Below are 20,965 nucleotides of genomic sequence, written 5' to 3' on the forward strand. Positions count from 1 at the left end.
TGTCCGGGATAGTTTTCTACAGCAGTATGTCCGAGAGGCAACAAGGAATGAACCAGATTCAGTTAACAGCTTAACTGTGTGTGAACATCTATCCAATAGCGATCATAACATGATCGAGTTCAATGTAGTGTTTGAAAGGGAAAAAAGTGAATCAGCTGCTAAGATTCTAGACTTGGGTAAGGCCGACTTCAATGGGATGAGACAGAGACTGTCCACAGTGAACTGGGCAAATCTGTTAATGGGTAAAATGACTGATGATCAGTGGGAAATGTTTAAAGAAACATTTAACGTGATACAGAATTGGTTTATACCCCTGAGGGGCAAAAACTCTACTTGCCAAAAAAAACAGCCATGGACAACTAAAGAGGTAAGGGACAGTATAAGACATCAGGAAAGGGCATACAAAAAGGCAAAAAATGGCACAGATCCTGGCGAATGGGAAAGATACAAAGATCAACAAAGGGTCACAAAACAGATAGTAAGAGCTACGAAAAGAGAGTATGAAAAGAAACTTGCAAGGGCTATCAAAACCAATACGAAGAACTTTTATAGTTATATTAAGAAAAAGAGGGTGGTCAGGAGCAGTGTTGGCCCCTTAAAAACTGAAAGTGGGGATATTGTCATTGACAATGGGGAAATGGCGGACATGTTGAATAATTACTTTGCGTCAGTATTTACAGTAGAAAAAGAGGATAGCATGCCGGAAATCCCAAGAAAACTAATATTGAATCGGGGACAGGGACTCAATAAAATTAACATAAGTAAAACAACAGTAATGAAGAAAATAATAGCACTAAAGAGTGACAAATCCCCAGGACCAGATGGTTTCCATCCCAGGGTTTTAAAGGAAGTAGGTGAGCACATTGCAGATGCCCGAACTGTAATCTTTCAAAGTTCTCCAGATTCAGGAACCATCCCTCCAGATTGGAAAATTGCACATGTCACTCCGCTTTTTAAGAAAGGAGATAGAGGGAAACCGGGGAATTCTAGACCAGTTAGCCTAACATCTGTTGTGGGGAAAATGCTGGAGTCTATAATTAAGGATAGGGTGACTGAACACCTCGAGAATTTTCAGTTAATCAGAGAGAGCCAGCATGGATTTGTGAAAGGCAGGTCGTGCCTGACAAACCTGATTGAATTTTTTGAAGAGGTGACTAAAGTAGTGGACAGGGGAATGTCAATGGATGTTATTTATATGGACTTCTGGAAGGCATTTGATAAAGTCCCACATAAGAGACTGTTCGCTAAGATAGAAGCCCATGGAATCGAGGGAAAAGTACGGACTTGGTTAGGAAGTTGGCTGAGCGAAAGGCGACAGAGAGTAGGGATAATGGGTAGGTACTCACATTGGCAGGATGTGACTAGTGGAGTCCCGTAGGGATCTGTCTTGGGGCCTCAATTATTCACAATATTTATTAACGACTTAGATGAAGGCATAGAAAGTCTCATATCTAAGTTTGCCAATGACACAAAGATTGGTGGCATTGTAAGCAGTGTAGATGAAAACATAAAATTACAAGGAGATATTGATGGATTAGGTGAATGGGCAAAACTGTGGCAAATGGAATTCAATGTAGACAAATGTGAGGTCATTCACTTTGGTCCAAAAAAGGATAGAACAGAGTACTTTCTAAATGGTAAAAAGTTAAAAACAGTGGATGTCCAAAGGGACTTAGGGGTTCAGGTACATAGATCATTGAAGTGTCATAAACAGGTGCAGAAAATAATCAATAAGGCTATTGGAATGCTGGCCTTTATATCTAGAGGAAGTTATGCTGCAGCTATACAAAACCCTGGTTAGACTGCACCTGGAGTACTGTGAGCAGTTCTGGGCACCGCACCTTCGGAAGGACATATTGGCCTTGGAGGGAGTGCAGTGTAGGTTTACTAGAATGATACCCAGACTTCAAGGGTTAAGTTACGAGGAGAGATTACACAAATTGGGGTTGTATTCTCTGGAGTTTCGAAGGTTAAGGGGTGATCTGATCGAAGTTTATAAGATATTAAGGGGATCAGATAGGGTGGATAGAGAGAAACTATTTCCGCTGGTTGGGGATTCTCGGATTTGGGGGCACAGTCTAAAAATTAAAGCCAGACCTTTCAGGAGTGAGATTAGAAAACACTTCCACACACAAAGGGTGGTAGAAATTTGGAACTCTCTTCCGCAAACGGCAATTGATACTTGCTCAATTGCTAATTTTAAATCTGAGATAGATAGCTTTTTGGCAATCAAAGGTGTTAAGGGATATGGGCCAAAGGCAGGTATATGGAGTTAGATCACAGATCAGTCATGATCTTATCAAATGGCAGAGTGGGCTCGAGGGGCTGAATGGCCTACTCCTGTTCCTATGTTCCTATGTGAATGACTAACTTGATTGAATTTTTTGAGGAGGTAACAATAAGGATTGATGAGGGTAGTGCGTTTGATGTCGTCTACATGGATTTTAGCAAGGCTTTTGACAAGGTCCCACATGGCAGACTGGTCAAAAAAATAAAGGGATCCAAGGGAATGTGGCAAATTGGATGCAAAATTGGCTCAGTGGCAGGAAGCAAAGGGTAATGGTTGATGGGTGTTTTTGTGACTGGAAGGCTGTTTCCAGTGGGGTTCCACAGGGCTCAGTATTCGTTCCCTTGCTTTTTGTGATATATATCAATGATTTTGGGGGTGATTTTGAAACGGAGCCGGGAAGGGGGCTGGGGGGGTCAATTTGAGGTCGGGAAACCCATTAGTCCGGGTTTCCTGGACGTTCTTACAATTTTGACATAAGGATCTATTTTTTTTGTCAGTTTCCCGTCCGACTGATCAGCCTGATTGATAGGCTGGTCTCAGTCAGATGGGAGAGCAGCCAGGGAGAGGAGGTGTTTAGGTAAGTCTGCAGGTAAGTCTTTGTTTGTATGGATGGGGGTGGGGGGCACGGGGGCCATGGGTGGGTAAGGTGCATGGGTGGGCATAGGTGGGCGAGGGGTTGCAAGTCATGGGGGATGGGATTGGGGGGATCAGTCACTGGGGGGGGGGGCCTGGATCGAGGGTCATTGCAGGGGTCCCCGATCGTTGAGGGGGAAGGTTGCGGGTTGGAGGATTGGGTACAGGGGGTGACTGGGGTCGGAGGATCAGGGTCGGGGGGGGGTGATTGGGGTCGGAGGATCAGGGGATTGGGATCGGGGTCAGAGGGGGAGGATCGGGGGTCGGAGGATCAGGGTCAAGGTTTGTGATTGGCGGGTGTCCGCGATTGGGGGTGGTGGGGGTGGTCGGTGCAGGTAGGCTTGTGGGCCTGGGGGAAGCACTCCTGCTCCTCCAGGCCCACGGACTGTGTCTTTCTAGGCACCTGTTAGTCTCGGGCCTTCTCGCCTCCTTTTACGAGGCATTGAACAGATGTTCCGTACAGGGGTTGAAATTGGGAATTAGTGAAAAATGGAGGCCTGAAGCCTCCTTGAAAGATTTTAAGGCCCGGCCCGCCTCCCGGGAGTGGGTTGGTTGCCCCCCGCTCATCCCAACCCGGAGAAAACTGGAAATGGGCGGGTTGGGGGCGGGTCTAAAATGATGGCAATTTTCAATGCCCGCCCGCCTGCCCCCAACCCACCCGTTTTTTAACTTGAAAATCAAGCACTTAGACTTAAATGTAGGGGGCATGATTAAGAAGTTTGCAGATGATACAAAAATTGGCCATGTGGTTGATAGTGAGGAGGAAAGCTGTAGACTGCAGGAAGATATCAATGGACTGGTCAGGTGGGCAGAAAAGTGGCAAATGGAATTCAATCCGGAGAAGTGTGTGGTAATGCATTTGGGGAGGGCAAACAAGGCAAGGGAATACACAATAAATGGGAGAATACTGAGAGGTGTAGCGGAAGAGAGGGACCTTGGAGTGCATGTCCACAGATCCCTGAAGGTAGCAGGACAGGTAGATAAGGTGGTTAAGAAGACATATGGAATACTTTCCTTTATTAGCCGAGGCACAGAATATAAGAGCAGGGAGATCATGCTGGAACTGTATGAAACACTAGTTAGACCACAGCTTGAGTACTGCGCACAGTTCTGGTCACCACATTACAGGAAGGATATGATTGCACTAGAGAGGGTACAGAGGAGATTTACGAAAATGTTGCCAGGACTGGAGAATTTTAGCTAAGAGGAAAGACTGGATAGGCTGGGGTTGTTTTCTTTGGAACAGAGGAGTCTGAGGGGAGATTTAATTGGGGTGTATAAAATTATGAGGGGCCGAGATAGAGTGGATAGGGAGGACCTATTTCCCTTAGCAGAGAGGACAATAACCAGGGGGCATAGATTTAAAGTAATTGGTAGAAGGATTAGAGGGGAGATGAGGAGAATTTTTTCACCCAGAGGGTGGTAGGGGTCTGGAACTCACTGCCTGAAAGGGTGGGAGAGGCAGAAACCCTCAACTCATTTAAAAAGTACTTGGATATGCACCTGTATGTCTCTCTCTCATCTGTATGTCTCTCTCTCTCTCCTATATGACACGCGTTCGCGTTCTCCTATATATCCCTCACTCTCTCTCCTCGATGGACCTCACTCTATCTATCCTGTATGTCCCTCTCTCTCTCCTGTACGTCCCTCTCTCTCCTGTATTTCATAAGAACATAAGAAATAGGAGCAGGAGTAGGCCATGGGGCCCCTCGGGCCTTCTCCCCATTCAATAAGATCATGGGATCTGCGACCTCAACTCCACTTTCACGCCTGATCCCCATATCCCTTGATTCCCCAGGAGTTCAAAAATCTATCGATCTCAGTCTTGAATATACTCAACGACTGAGCATCCACAGCCCTCAGGGGTAGAGAATTTCAAAGATTCACAAGCCTCTGAGTGAAGAAATTTCTCCTCATCTCAGTCCTAAATGGCCGACCCCTTATCCTGAGACTCTCCCTCTCTCTCCTGTATGTCCCTCCCTTTCTCTCTTGTCTGTATGTCCCTCTCTCTTTCTGCTGTATGTCCCTCTCTCTTTCTGCTGTATGTCCCTCTCTCTTTCTGCTGTATGTCCCCCTCTCTCTCTCCTCCATGTCACTCACTCTCTTATGTATTCGCCTCTCTATTTTTCTCTCCTGTATATCCCTCTTTTTCTCTCCTATACGGCACTCATTTTCCCTCTCCTGGATGTCCCTCTCTCTCTCTTTCTCTCCTGTATGTCCCTCTTTCTCTCTTTCTCCTGTATGTCCCCCCCTCTTTCTCTTTACTGTCTCTCTCTCTCCTGTATATCTGTCTCTTGAATGTCCCTCTCTCTCTCTCCTGTATAACCCTCCCTCTCTCTTTCTCTTGAATGTCCCTCTCTCTCCTGTATGACCACCTGACTCTCTCCTCTATACCCCTCTCTCTCTCTCCAGTAGGTCCCTCTCTCTTTCACCTGTATGTCCCCCTCTCACTCTCTCTTCAATGTCCCCCTCGCTCTCCTGTATGTCCCTCTCTCTCTCTTTCTCCTGTAAGTCCCTCTCTCTCTCTTTCTCCTGTATGTCCCTCTCTCTCTCTTTCTCCTGAATGTCCCTCTCTCTCTTTCTCCTGAATGTCCCTCTCTCTCTCTTTCTCCTGAATGTCCCTCTCTCTCTCTTTCTCCTGAATGTCCCTCTCTCTCTCTTTCTCCTGAATGTCCCTCTCTCTCTTTCTCCTGAATGTCCCTCTCTCTCTCTTTCTCCTGAATGTCCCTCTCTCTCTTTCTCCTGAATGTCCCTCTCTCTCTCTTTCTCCTGTATGTCCCTCTCTCTCTCTTTCTCCTGTATGTCCCTCTCTCTCTCTTTCTCCTGAATGTCCCTCTCTCTCTCTCTCTCCTGTAAATCCCTCTCTCTCCTGTAAATCCCTCTCTCTCTCTTTCTCCTGTATGTCCCTCTCTCTCTCTTTCTCCTGTAAATCCCTCTCTCTCTCTCTCTTTCTCCTGTATGTCCCTCTCTCTTTCTCCTGTGTAACCCACACTCTGTGTTTGACAAATCTGTTAGAGTTTTTTGAGGATGTAACTAGCAGGGTAGATAAAGAGGAACCAGTGGATGTCGTATATTTGGATTTTCAAAAGGCATTCGATAAGGTGCCACATAAGACAAGAGCTCATGGGGTTGGGGGGTAATATATTAGCATGGATAAAGGATTGGTTAACGGACAGAAAAGAGAGTAGGAATAAACGGGTCATTTTCAGGTTGGCAGGCTGTAACTAGTGGGGTGCTGAAAGGATCAGTGTTTGGGCCTCAGCTATTTACAATCTATATTAATGACTTAGATGAAGGGACTGAGTGCAATGTATCCAAGTTTGCTGATGATACAAAGCTAGGTGGGAAAGTAAGCTGTGAGGAGGACACAAGGGGTGCTAAATTGTAGTGCCCGTTGTTTCAGTGCTATGCGGCCTCCCGAAGTGCCAAGATGGCGTCTTGGCTGTGCACGCACGTTTCCAGCGTGACGTGCACTGGACGCCAACTTGGTATAGGAGTTAGCGCAGGCGCAGATAACGAACGCTGGAATCATGTAAAGTAGGGAGAAAATGGATACAATCAGTGTGCAACGCTGATTTAAAGTGATAGACACCATTTTGGGACTTAACGCTCAATTCAACACAGTCTTAACCCGACCATCTGAACATGTCTTAGAGTGCCTGGAGGACCCACCACCAACGCTATTTAAAGGGACCATGCAGGATTTACAGGTTAGTGGCTGGATTATTGCTTCTGGCTGCCAAGACATTTGTAACTGTTTGGAAGAGTTGAGTACTGATGGAAAGAGTTTGTTGGTGGGTGATGGGGGTTTGGAGCAGTGGATGCGGCTAGTGGTGCAGCTGGTAGGAGACGCCACTTGACAGTTGACCTCACTCACCTTGACCACTCATGTCAAAGCATTGAACTTCTTCCTGCACTGCATCCATGTTCATGATGCTGTGCGCCTGGCATTGACTTTGTCCCCGCTGCCTCCCACTCTCCCACTGCCTTTTGGGTATATGTCTGGAGGGCCTCTCTTGCCCCCCCGCGGATATAGGATGTCCTTCCTTCTGTCCATCTCCTGCACCAAGGTCTCGAGTGCATCAGCAGAGAACCTTGGTGCGTGCACTCTTGCAGGCCTGGTACAAACTCAGATCGGCAGATTGAAGGATGTGGGATTTAGTGGTGCACAACCTTTATTTAAAGTTTTAACATAACTCATCAGTGTGTAAACTTAGGGACGGGACCTGCATCTGTGTTTTACATGTGCGAGGTCTGATCTCCGTTCAGATTCCGTGCAGACAGCAGACTGTTATTTTCAGCTACCTTTAAGAGATTTCTAACAGACAGACTGCCTTTAAGAGACTGGAGATCCCCCTGCTGGTGGAAAGTGCAAATTGCATGGAATCCTCGTTCACGCTGATTCCCAACGCAGATTGCAGGTAAGTCCTCAGGCCTGACAAAAGTCTCATCCTGCTTGCGCAGGGGACCATTGGGTGCAGGGTAATAGTGGATTGCGCTACCCCCACCCATAAACAGGCCTATCCAATTTTCCCCCCAAAGAGTCTGCAAAGGGATATAGACAGGTGAAGTGAGTGGGCAAGAAGGTGGCAGATGTGGGGAAATGTGAGGTTATTCACTTTTGGTAGGAAGAACAGAAAAACAGAATATTTTTTAAATGGTTAGAAACTATTAAATGTTGGTATTCAGAGAGATTTGGGTGTCCTCGTACAAGAAACACAGAAAGTAAGCATGCAGGTACAGCAAGCAATTAGGAAGGAAAATGGCATGTTGGCCTTTATTGCAAAGGGTTGCAGTACACGAGTAAGGAAGTCTTACTACAATTGTAAAGAGCTTTGATGAGATCTCACCTGGAGTACTGTGTACAGGTTTGGTCTCCTTATCTAAGGAAGGATATACTTGCCTTGGAGGCGGTGCAACGAAGGTTCACTAGATTCATTCCTGGGATAAGAGGGTTGTCCTATGAGGAGAGATTGAGTAGAATGGGTCTATACTCTCTAGAATTTGGAAGAATGAGAGGTGATCTCATTGAAACATATAAGATTCTGAGATGCCTTGACAGGGTAGGTGCTGAGAGGTTGTTTCCCCTGGCTGAAGAGTCTAGAACTAGGGGGCGTAGTCTCAGAATAAGGGGTCGGCCATTTAAGGCTGAGATGAGGAGGAATTTCTTCACTCAGAGGGTTGTGAATCTTTGGAATTCTCTACCCCAGAGGGCTGTGGATGCTCAGTCATTGAATATATTTAAGGCTGAGAGCGATAGATTTTTGGACTCTAGAGGAATCAAGGGATATGGGGATTGGGCGGGAAAGTGGAGTTGAGGACGAAGATCAGCCATGATCTGATTGAATGGCGGAGCAGGCTCGAGGGGCGTATAGCCTACTCCTGCTCCCGTTTCTTATGCTCTTATGTCCTCTAATTCTAGACTCTCCAGCCAGGGGAAACAGCCTCTCAGCATCTACCCTGTCAAGTCCTCTAAGAATCTTATATGTTTCAATGAGATCACCTCTCATTCTTCTAAATTCCAGGGAATATAGGCCCATTCTACTCAATCGCTCCTCATAGGACAACCTGCTCACCCCAGCAATCAATCTAGTGAACCTTTGTTGCACCGCCTCTAAGGCAAGTATATCCTTCCTTAGGTAAGGCGACCAAAACTGTACACAGTACTCCAGGCGTGGTCTCACCAAAGCCCTGTTGCAGCAAGACTTTATACTCTTATACTCTAACTCCCTTTCAATAAAGGCTAATATACTATCAGCCTTTCTAATTGCTTGCTGTTCCTGCACGTTAACTTTCTGTGATTCATGTAGAAGGACACCCAAATGCCTCTGACTACCAACATTTCTTAGTCTCTCACCTCTTAAAATATATTCTGCTTTTTTATTCTTCCTACCAAATTGGATAATTTCACATTTCCCCACATTATACTCCATCTGCCACCTTCTCGCCTGCTCATTTACCCTGTCTATATCCCTTTGCAGCCTCTTTGCGTCCTCATCACAGCTTACTTTCCCACCTAGCTTTGTATCGTCAGCAAACTTGGATTCATTACACTCAATCCCTTCATCTAAGTCATTGATATAGATTGTAAATAGCTGAGGCCCAAGCACCGATCCTTGTGGCACCCCACAAGTTACAGCCTGCCAACCCAAAAATGATCCATTTATTCCTACTCTCTGCTTTCTCTCCGTTAACCAATCCTCTATCCATGCTAATATATTACCCCCAACCCCATGAGCCCTTATCTTGTGTAACAACCTTTCATGTGTGGCACCGTATCGAATGCCTTTTGAAAATCCAAATATACTTCATCCTCTGGTTCCCCCTTATCGACCCCTGCTAGTTACATCCTCAAAAAACTCTAATAGATTTGTCAAACACCATTTCCTTTTCATAAAACCGTACTGACTTTGCCTAATCATATTGTGATTTTCTAAGTGCCCCGTTACTACGGCATAATAATGGATTCCAGCATTTTCCCAACTGCTGATGTCAGGCTAACTGGCCTGTAGTTTCCTGTTTTCTCTCTCCCTCCTTCCTTGAATAGTGGGGTTACATTTGCTACCTTCCAATCCACGGGGATCATTCTAGAATCTAGGGAATTCTGGAAGATCACAACCAATGCATCCACTATCTCTGCAGCCACCTCTTTTAGAACTCTCGGATGTAGGCCATCAGGTCCAGGGGATTTGTCAGCTTTTAGTCCCATTAATTTCTCCAGTTCTTTTTCTTTACCAATCTTAATTACTTTAAGTTCCTCACTCTAATTAGACCCTTGGTTCCCCACTATTTCTGGTACGTTTTTGGTGTCTTCTATCGTGAAGACAGACACAAAATATTTGTTTAATGTCTCTGCCATTTCCTTATTTCCCACTATAATTTCTCCTGTCTCAGCCTCTAAGGGACCCACGTTTACTTTCACTAATCTCTTCCTTTTTATATACTTGTAGAAGCTCTTTTATTTCTTGCTAGTTTACTCTCATATTCTATTTTCTCCCTTTTTATCAATTTCTTGGTTATCCTTTGCTGATTTCTGAAACTCTTCCAATCCTCAGGCTTACTATTCTTTTTGGCAACATTGTAAGCCTCTTTTTTTAATCTATCCTTAACTTCACTAGTTATCCACGGTTGGATCACTTTTCCCGTGGAGTTTTTATTCCTCAAGGGAATGTATATTTGTTGAGAATTATAGGCCGGTCAGTCTTACCTCAGTGGTGGGCAAACTATTAGAATCAATACAGAGATAGGATAAACTGTCACTTGGAAAGGCATGGTTTAATCAGGGATAGTCAGCATGGATTTGTTCAGGGAAGGTCATGCCTTACAAATCTGATTGAATTCCTTGAGGAAGTGACAAGGAGGATTGATGAGGGTACTGCAGTGGATGTTGTCTACATGGATTTTAGTAAGGCATTTGACAAGGTCCCACATGGCAGACTGGTCAGAAAGGTAAAAGCCCATGGGATACAGGGAAATGTGGTGAATTGGATCCAAAATTGGATCAGTAACAGGAAACAAAGGGTAAAAGTCGATGAATGTCTTTGCGAATGGAAATCCGTTTCCAGTGGTGTGCCACAGGGCTCAGTGTTGGGTCCCTTGCTGTTTGTGGTATATATTAATGATTTGGACTTGACTGTAGGGGGCATGATTGGCAAATTTGCAGACAACACAAATTTGGCCGTGTAGTTGATAGTGAAGAGGATAGCTGTAGACTCCAAGAAGATATCAATGGGTTGGTGGAGTGGGTGGAAAAGTGGCAAATGGAGTTCAACCCGGAGAAGTGTGAGGTAATGCACTTAGGGAGGGCAAACAGTAAAAGGGAATACGCAGTAAACGGGAATATATTGAGAGAGGTAGAGGAAGTGAGAGACCTTGGAGTGCATGTGCACAGGTTCCTGAAGGTGGCAGTACAGGTAGATAAGGTTGTGAAGAAGGCATACGGAATGCTCTCCGTTATTAGCCGAGGTATAGAATACAAAAGCAGGGATGTAATGATGGAACTGTATAAAACGCTGGTAAGGCCCCAGCTGGAGTATTGTGCACAGTTCTGGTCACCACATTACAGGAAGGAGGTAATTGCTCTGGAGAGAGTGCAGAGAAGATTTACAAGAATGTTGCCAGGGCTTGAAAATTGCAGCTACGAGGAGAGATTGGATAGGCTGGGGTTGTTTTCCTTGGAGCAGAGGAGGCTGAGGGGAGACTTGATTGAGGTGTACAAAATTATGAGGGGCCTAGATAGAGTAGACAGGAAGTACCTGTTTCCCCTAGCGGAGAGTTCAAGAACTAGAGGACATAGATTTAAGCTGATTGGCGGAAGGATCAGAGGGGACATGAGGAAAAACTTTTTTACCCAGAGGGTGGTGGGTGTATGGAATTCGCTGCCCGAATTGGTGGTAGAGGCAGAGACCCTCAACTCTTTTAAAAAGTACCTGGACCTGCACCTAAAGTGCTGTAAGCTGCAGGGATACGGACCGGGTGCTGGAAGGTGGGATTAGAATGGGCACCCGGTTGTTCTTCGAGCCGGCGTGGACACGATGGGCCGAATGGCCCCCTTCTGTGCTGTATCTTTTCTATGGTTCTATGGTTCTAATTATGAAATATTTCTTTAAATGTTCATCATTGCTTATCTACCATCATATCTTTTAATCTAATTTCCCAATCTAACTTCGCCAACTTGCTTCTCATACCTATATAATTTAACTTTGTTTAAATTTAAGATCCTAGTTTCAGACTTAACTAAATCACTCTCAAACTCAATATGAAATTCTATCATATTATGATCACTCTGCCCCAGAGGATCCTTAACTATAAGATTACTGATTAACCCCGTCTCATTACAGAATACTATCTCTGTGCTCCTTATTACAATGTCTGTTTCATAGAATCATAGAAAGTTACAGCACAGAAGGAGGCCATTTGGCCCATCGTGTCCGTGCCGGCTGAAAAAGAGCTATCCAGCTTAATCCCACTTTCCAGCACTTGGTCCGTAGCCCTGTAGGTTACGGTACTTCAGGTGCACATCCAAGTACTTTTTAAATGAGTTGAGGGTTTCTGCCTCTACCACCCTTTCAGGCAGTGAGTTCCAGACCCCCACCACCCTCTGGGTGAAAACATTTCTCCTCAGCTCCCCTCTAATCCTTCTACTAATTACTTTAAATCTATGCCCCCTGGTCATTGACCTCTCTGCTAAGGGAAATAGGTCCTCCCTAACCACTCTATCTATTCCCGTCATAATTTTATACACCTCAATTAAATCACCCCTCAGCCTCTTCTGTTCCAAAGAAAACAACCCCAGCCTATCCAGTCTTTCCTCTTAGCTAAAATTCTCCAGTCCTGGCAACATCCTTGTAAATCTCCTCTGTACCCTGTCTAGTGTAATCACATCTTTCCTGTAATATGGTGACCAGAACTGTGCGCAGTACTCAAGCTGTGGTCTAACTAGTGTTTTATACAGTTCTAGCATAACCTCCCTGCTCTTATATTCTATGCTTCAGCTAATAAAGGAAAGTATCCCATATGCCTTCTTAACCACCTTATCCACCTGTCCTGCTACCTTCAGGGATCTGTGGATCTCTCACTTCCTCAACACCTTTCAGTATCCTCCCATTTACTGTATATTCCCTTGCCTTGTTTGCTCTCCCCAAATGAATTACCTCACGCTTCTCTGGATTGAATTCCATTTGCCACTTTTCTGCCCACCTGACCAGTCCATTGATATCTTCCTGCAGTCTACAGCTTTCCTCTTCACTATCAACCACACGGCCAATTTATTTTCCTATTTCTTCCTGTGCATCTTATTACAATGTCTCTTATATCCCTGTGCCCCTCATTACATGGTCTACTATATCCCTGTGCCCCTCATTACATGGTCTGTTATATCCCTGTGCCCCTCATTACATGGTCTGTTATATCCCTGTGCCCCTCATTACATGAGGGGCACAGATAGGATGGATACTAAGGAGCTTTTTCCCTTCGTTGAGGGTTCTATAACAAGGGGACATAGATTCAAGGTAAAAGGCGGGAGGTTTAGAGGGGATTTGAGAAAGAACTTTTTCACCCAGAGGGTGGTTGGAGTCTGGAACTCACTGCCTGAAAGGGTTGTGGAGGCAGGAACCCTCACAACATTCAAGAAGCATTTGGATGAGCACTTGAAATGCCATAGCATACAAGGCTACGGACCAAATGCTGGAATATGGGATTAGAGTAGACAGGGCTGATGGCCGGCGCGGACACGATCGGCCGAAGGGCCTCTATCCGTGCTGTATAACTCTATGACTCTATGACATGGTCTGTTATATCCCTGTGATTGGGCAGTAGCTAGTGAATAAATGAACTATTTGTTGAGATTCATTTACAGTTGTCGCATTTTGAGGGTTGTTCATTTGGTTTTAAGGTTTGAATATAAATAAGTGAGAAAGGAGTTAAAATAATATTTCTCTATTCTGATCCCTGATAGAAAAATAAATACCAACCAGATCTTTCACGGTGTCCGATCGATCTTGCCATTCCAGAGAGTCGAAATTATAATTTCCATCCATGATCATCCGTAGCATCAGCATCTGCTTCCTGTGCCAGAATGGTGGAGAGCCACTGAGCAGTGTGTACATGATCACCCCACAGCTCCACCTGCACACAGAGGAATCACAGGTCACCCCGCTCATTATAAACCCTCTCAACAAAGTGCGGCTAACGCAAGAGGTGGAGATGGCACAGTCCGGCCCCTGGTCATGGCTTGGTGGGAATATCCATTGCATGGTATAGTACCGAGTGACAGAAACCTGGAAACTCCCAGCTACAATCTGTGACCGTGCCACGTTAGATAATCGTAGGCAGTGCAGAATGGGGCACAGCAACTAGTCTCAGTACCTCTAGTTTAGGAAGGGGAAAGGTCAGCTCGTGCTGCTTCTGATTACTGTCCAGGGTGTCCTTCAGCAAAATGTGCCCAGGTATGTATCAGGTGGGACCAGCTTGGGTTGGACCTGATCTTCCCTCACATAGAATTCAGTAGAAAAAGCAAGACAGGAACAGACGGTTGGGCCCAGCCAGTCCATGTTGGTGTTTATCCTTCACACGGGCAGTATCTTAATCCCATGTGACCGCCCTGTTCCCATATCCCTGTAAATCCCTTTCCTTCCTACACATATCTAATCTATTCTTAAAGTTGACATGCTCTCTGCTTCAAGCAATAACATCGGTAGTGCATGCCACAGCTTCACAGGCTTCCATGTAAAAGGGTTTCTCCCGCTCTCTGTCTCGAGTCTCCTACATTTAACCCCATCTCCCCATGTTCTAGACCCACAATCACTGGAAGCAGGCTGCGCTTATTTCCCTCTCGTTGCCTGGGCTGTAACCTGGCAGAGCGGATCATCCACTAATTGTAGAACCCACCTGATTATCGTTCTATTGATATTAAATGGTTGGGTCCTGCAGGGGTCAGGTCCTATAGACCTAATGAACAGAGGCTGATTCTGGGGAACCTATTACAGATCTCATCCAGGAGATCTGTGGGTCAGCATCTATGAAATTCCCTTTTACCACAACATCCTGTGCCCGGTGCTGGGAGTGTGTGACATTAAAGTCATGATCAAGTCTTAAGAATATTGTTGTCAAGAACTGAAGCACAAAACCCACCACTTAGGTGTTGTGCCTCCAACAACCTGCTGCCACCTTAAGTTGCTGCCGGCATTTAAATCCTGCAGCTCCCCCCACCCCCAACAAACACACAGTGATTTATTCCCATTTTACACGGAGTTACACTTCTGCCCACCATTTAATATCTAAAGGAGCTGACTTGGAGAATTGAGGCAGGGTAAGTGCCCTGTGATTCACTGACTTGGTCCTGCTTGGAAAGTTTTACTGCAGCCTGGATCGTTGGGGCCATTATCACTCACGCACTTTTTCTCTCTCTCAGCTTAATGTACTTTCTGAAGTTTATAGAACACAAAACATCAGCTGTGACAGTTGTATAATCCATATGGTCTGTCATATCTCTCATATATATATACACTGCTTTAAAAAAAACACTAAATATAACTTTACACGAATAAAGCCCTGAGCTTTTCTTCAAATAATTTTGAAAAGAAAAATACCTGACGGAAACTGCTAGAAGCTAAAGCAAATATTCCATCAGAACAGCTGATTAAATAGTACTGAGGCATCCTGGGAAATAGAGTACACATCTACATTCAGCTAACAGCCACAGTTCTTGGCAAAAATATCACATCTAAGCCGAAGCTTCCGGTAATGGCTGAGGCCTTCAAGTAAACATTTTGATGAAGGCCTTAAAATGCACAAAAGATAATTTAATGGATCAACTTAATCATGTCATTGAATATGTAATTTTCTAATACATTTAATTTTATTTAAAAACAAATATTGCGTTAAACAAATATTTGTAACTGTCTTCACAGTAGAAGACACAAAAAGCATACCAGAAATAATGGGGAACCACGGGGCTAATGAGAGTGAGGAACTTAAAGAAATTAATACCAGTAGAGAAAAACCTGACCTGCTCTTGTAGCCACAGTATTTGTATGGCTGGTCCAGTTAAGTTTCTGGTCAATGGTGACCCCCAGGATGTTGATGGTGGGGGATTCGGCAATGGTAATGCCGTTGAATGTCAAGGGGAGGTGGTTAGACTCTCTCTTGTTGGAGATGGTCATTGCCTGGCAGTTGTCTAGCGCGAATGTTGCTTCTCACTTATCAGCCCAAGTCTGGATGTTGTCCAGGTCTTGCTGCATGCAGGCACGGACTGCTTCATTATCTGAGGGGTTGTGAATGGAACTGAACACTATGCAATCATCAGCGAATATCCCCATTTCTGACCTTATGATGGAGGGAATTTCATTGATGAAACAGCTGAAGATGGTTGGGCCTAGGACACTGCCCTGACGAACTCCTGCAACAATGTCCTGGGCTGAGATGATTGGCCTCCAACAACCACTACCATCTTCCTTTGTGTTAGGTATGACTCCAGCCACTGAAGAGTTTTCCCCCTGATTCCCACTGACTTCAATTTTACTCGGGCTCCTTGGTGCCACACTTGGTCAAATGCTGCCTTGATGTCAAGGGCAGTCACTCTCTCCTCACCTCTGGAATTCAGCTCTTTTATCCATGTTTGGACCAAGGCTGTAATGAGGTCTGGAGCCGAGTGGTCCTGGCAGAACCCAAACTGAGCATCCGTGAGCAGGTTATTGGTGAGTAAGTGCCGCTTGATAGCACTGTCGACGACACCTTCCATCACTGTGCTGATGATTGAGAGTAGACTGACGGGGCGGTAATTGGCTGGATTGGATTTATCCTGCTTTTTGTGGACAGGACATACCTGGGGAATCTTCCACGTTGTCGGGAAGATGCCAGTGTTGTAGCTGTACTGGAACAGCTTGTCTACAGGCGCGGCTAGTTCTGGAGCACAAGTCTCCAGCACTGCAGCCGGGATGTTGTCAGGGCCCATAGCCTTTGCCGTATCCAGTGCACTCAGCCGTTTCTTGATATCACGTGGAGTGAATCGATTTGGCTGAAGACTGGCTTCTGTGATGGTGGGGATATCGGGAGGAGGCCGAGATGGATCATTGTTTAATTGTCCACCACCATTCACGACTGGAAGTGGCAGGACTTGCAGAGCTTTGATCTGATCCGTTGGTTGTGGAATCGCTTAGCTCTGTCTATAGCATGTTGCTTCCTCTGTTCAGCATGCATGTAGTCCTGAGTTGTAGCTTCACCAGGTTGGCACCTCATTTTTAGGTACGCCTGGTGCTGCTCCTGGCATGCTCTTCTACACTCCTCATTGAACCAGGGTTGATCCCCTGGCTTGTTGGTAATGGTAGAGTGAGGAATATCATAGAATCATAAAAGTTACAACATGGAAACAGGCCCTTCGGCCCAACATGTCCATGTCGCCCAGTTTATACCACTAAGCGAGTCCCAATTGCCTGCACTTGGCCCATATCCCTCTATACCCATCTTACCCATGTAACTGTCCAAATGCTTTTTAAAAGACAAAATTGTACCCGCCTCTACTACTGCCTCTGGCAGCTCGTTCCAGACACTCACCACCCTTTGAGTGAAAAAATTGCCCCTCTGGACCCTTTTGTATCTCTCCCCTCTCACCTTAAATCTATGCCCCCTCGTTATAGACTCCCCTACCTTTGGGAAAAGATTTTGACTATCGACCTTATCTATGCCCCTCATTATTTTATAGACTTCTATAAGATCACCCCTTAACCTCCTACTCTCCAGGGAAAAAAGTCCCAGTCTGTCTAACCTCTCCCTGTAAGTCAAACCATCAAGTCCCGGTAGCATCCTAGTAAATCTTTTCTGTACTCTTTCTAGTTTAATAATATCCTTTCTATAATAGGGTGACCAGAACTGTACACAGTACTCCAAGTGTGGCCTCACCAATGCCCTGTACAACTTCAACAAGACATCCCAACTCCTGCATTCAATGTTCTGACCAATGAAACTAAGCATGCCGAATGCCTTCTTCACCACCCTATCCACCTGTGACTCCACTTTCAAGGAGCTATGAATCTGTACTCCTAGATCTCTTTGTTCTATAACTCTCCCCAACGCCCTACCATTAACGGAGTAGGTCCTGGCCCGATTCGATCTACCAAAATGCATCACCTCACATTTATCTAAATTAAACTCCATCTGCCATTCATCGGCCCACTGGCCCAATTGATCAAGATCCCGTTGCAATCCTAGATAACCTTCTTCACTGTCCACAATGCCACCAATCTTGGTGTCATCTGCAAACTTACTAACCATGCCTCCTAAATTCTCATCCAAATCATTAATATAAATAACAAATAACAGCGGACCCAGCACCGATCCCTGAGGCACACCGCTGGACACAGGCATCCAGTTTGAAAAACAACCCTCTGCAACCACCCTCTGTCTTCTGTCGTCAAGCCAATTTTGTGTCCAATTGGCTACCTCACCTTGGATCCCATGAGATTTAACCTTATGTAACAACCTACCATGCGGTACCTTGTCAAATGCTTTGCTGAAGTCCATGTAGACCACGTCTACTGCACAGCCCTCATCTATCTTCTTGGTTACCCCCTCAAAAAACTCAATCAAATTCGTGAGACATGATTTTCCTCTCACAAAACCATGCTGACTGTTCCTAATTAGTCCCTGCCTCTCCAAATGCCTGTAGATCCTGTCCCTCAGAATACCCTCTAACAACTTACCCACTACAGATGTCAGGCTCACTGGTCTGTAGTTCCCAGGCTTTTCCCTGCCGCCCTTCTTAAACAAAGGCACAACATTTGCTACCCTCCAATCTTCAGGCACCTCACCTGTAGCGGTGGATGATTCAAATATCTCTGCTAGGGGACCCGCAATTTCCTCCCTAACCTCCCATAACGTCCTGGGATACATTTCATCAGGTCCCGGAGATTTATCTACCTTGATGCGCGTTAAGACTTCCAGCACCTCCCTCTCTGTAATATGTACACTCCTCAAGACATCACTATTTATTTCCCCAAGTTCCCTAACATCCATGCCTTTCTCAACCGTAAATACCGATGTGAAATATTCATTCAGGATCTCACCCATTTCTTGTGGTTCCGCACATAGATGACCTTGTTGATCCTTAAGAGGCCCTACTCTCTCCCTAGTTACCCTTTTGCCCTTTATGTATTTGTAGAAGCTCTTTGGATTCACCTTTGCCTGATCTGCCAAAGCAATCTCATATCCCCTTTTTGCCCTCCTGATTTCTCTCTTAACTCTCCTCCAGCAATCTCTATACTCTTCAAGGGATCCACTTGATCCCAGCTGCCTATGCATGTCATATGCCTCCTTCTTCTTTTTGACTAGTGCCTCAATCTCCCGAGTCATCCAAGGTTCCCTACTTCTACCAGCCTTGCCCTTCACTTTATAAGGAATATGCCGGGCCATGAGGTTACAGATTGTGCTGGAATACAATTCTGCTGCTGCTGATGGCCTACAGCGCCTCATGGATGCCCAGTTTTGAGCTGCTAGATCTGTTCTGAATCTATCCCATTTAGCACGGTGGTAGTGCCACACAACACGTTGGATGGTGTCCTCAGTGCGAAGACAGGACTTCGTCTCCATGAGAACTGTGCGGTGGTCACTCCTACCAATACTGTCATGGACAGATGCATCCGCGACAAGTAGATTATTGAGGACGAGGTCAATTAGGTTTTTTCCCTCATGTTGGTTCGCTCACCACCTGCCGCAGGCCCAGTCTGGCAGCTATGTCCTTCAGGACTCGGCCAGCTCGGTCAGTAGTGGTGCTGCCGAGCCACTCTTGGTGATGGACATTGAAGTCCCCCACCCAGAGTACATTCTGTGCCCTTGTTACCCTCAGTGCTTCTTCCAAGTGGTGCTCAACATGGAGGAGGACTGATTCATCAGCTGAGGGAGGACGGTAGGTGGTAATCAGCACGAGGTTTCCTTGCCCATGTTTGACCTGATGCCATGAGATTTCATGGGGTCTGGAGTCAATGTTAAGGATTCCCAGGGCCACTCCCTCCTGTCTGTATATCACTGTACCGCCACCTCTGGTGGGACAGGACATACCCAGGAATGGTGATGGAAGAGTCTGGGACGTTGGCTGAAAGGTATGATTCTCTGAGTATGGCTTTGTCAGGATGTTGCTTGACTTGTCTGTGGGACAGCTTTTCCAATTTTGTCACAAGTCCCCAGATGTTAGTGAGGAGGACTTTGCAGGGTCAACTGGGCTTGGTTTGCCTTTGTCTTGTGGTCTGACCGGTTTTATTCTTATTGTGACTTTTTTTAGCGAGATTTTACAACTGAGTGGCTTGCTAGGCCATTTCAGAGGGCAATTAAGAATCAACCACATTGCTGTGGGTCTGGAGTCACATAGAAGCCAGACCGGGTAAGGACGGCAGGTTTCCTTCCCTGAAGGGCATTCGTGAACCAGATGGGTTTTTACGACAATCCGGTAGTTTCATGGCCACCATTACAGATACTAGTTTTTTTAATTCCAGATTTTATTTAATTAATTGAATTAAATTTCCCCAGCTGCCGTGACAGGATTTGAACTCATGACTCATGGATTATTCGTCCAGGCCTCTAGATTACCAGTCCAGTAACATAACCACTATGCTACCTCATCAAGTATTGGACAAACTAATGGGACTAAAAGCTGACAAATCTCCTGGACCTGATGGCCTACATCCTAGGGTTCTAAAAGCTGCAGAGATAGTGGATGCATTGGTTGTGATCTTCCAAAATTCTCTAGATTCTGGAACGGGTCCCAGTGGATTGGAAGGTAGCAAATGTAACCCCGCTAATCAAGAAAGGAGGGAGAGAGAAAACAGGGAACTATAGGCTAGTTAGCCTGACATCAATCGTTGGGAAAATGCTGGAATCCATTATTAAGGAAGTGGCAACAGGGCACTTAGAAAATCATAATATGATTAGGCAGAGTCAACACGGTTTTATGAAAGGGAAATCGTGTTTAACAAATCTCTTGGAGTTTTTTGAGGATGTAACTAGCAGGGTAAATAAAGGGGAACCAGTGGATGTAGTATATTTGGATTTTCAAAAGGCGGTACGGTGATACGGTGCCACATAAAAGGTTGTTACACAAGGTAAGGTTTCATGTGGTTGGTGGTAATATACTGGCATGGATAGAGGATTGGTTAAAGGACAGAAACAGAGCGTAGGATAAAACGGGTCATTTTCAGGTTGGCAGGCTGTAACTAGTGGGGTACCACAAGGATCAGTGCTTGGGCCTCAGCTATTTACAATCTATATTAATGACTTAGATGAAGGGACTGAGTGTAATGTATCCAAGTTTGCTGACGATACAAAGCTAGGTGGGAAAGTAAGCTGTGAGGACGACACAAAGGGTCTGCAAAGGAATATAGGCTGGTTAAGTGAGTGGGCAAGGAGGTGGCAGATGGAGTATAATGTGGGGAAATGTGAGGTTATTCACTTTGGTAGGAAGAATAGAAAAACAGAATATTTTTTAAATGGTGAGAAACTATTAAATGTTGGTGTCCAGAGAGACTTGGGTCTCCTCATACAAGAAACATAAAAAGT

At 45.4% G+C, this 20,965-nt stretch overlaps 1 protein-coding gene across 2 annotated transcripts in view; it reads right to left on the minus strand.

Moving 5' to 3' along the window:
* Positions 1–20,965, minus strand: part of LOC137310393 (phosphorylase b kinase gamma catalytic chain, skeletal muscle/heart isoform-like) — a 171,295-nt gene that overhangs the window by 30,235 nt on the left and 120,095 nt on the right. For both annotated transcript variants that reach the window (XM_067978227.1, XM_067978226.1), the window contains exon 8: positions 13,396–13,549. In XM_067978227.1, coding sequence (XP_067834328.1) covers positions 13,396–13,549 — 154 coding nt within the window. The remainder of the gene's footprint in view (positions 1–13,395; positions 13,550–20,965) is intronic.

This window comes from Heptranchias perlo, unplaced genomic scaffold (genome assembly GCF_035084215.1).
Source record: "Heptranchias perlo isolate sHepPer1 unplaced genomic scaffold, sHepPer1.hap1 HAP1_SCAFFOLD_251, whole genome shotgun sequence".
NCBI classification, from domain to species: Eukaryota; Metazoa; Chordata; class Chondrichthyes; order Hexanchiformes; family Hexanchidae; genus Heptranchias; species Heptranchias perlo.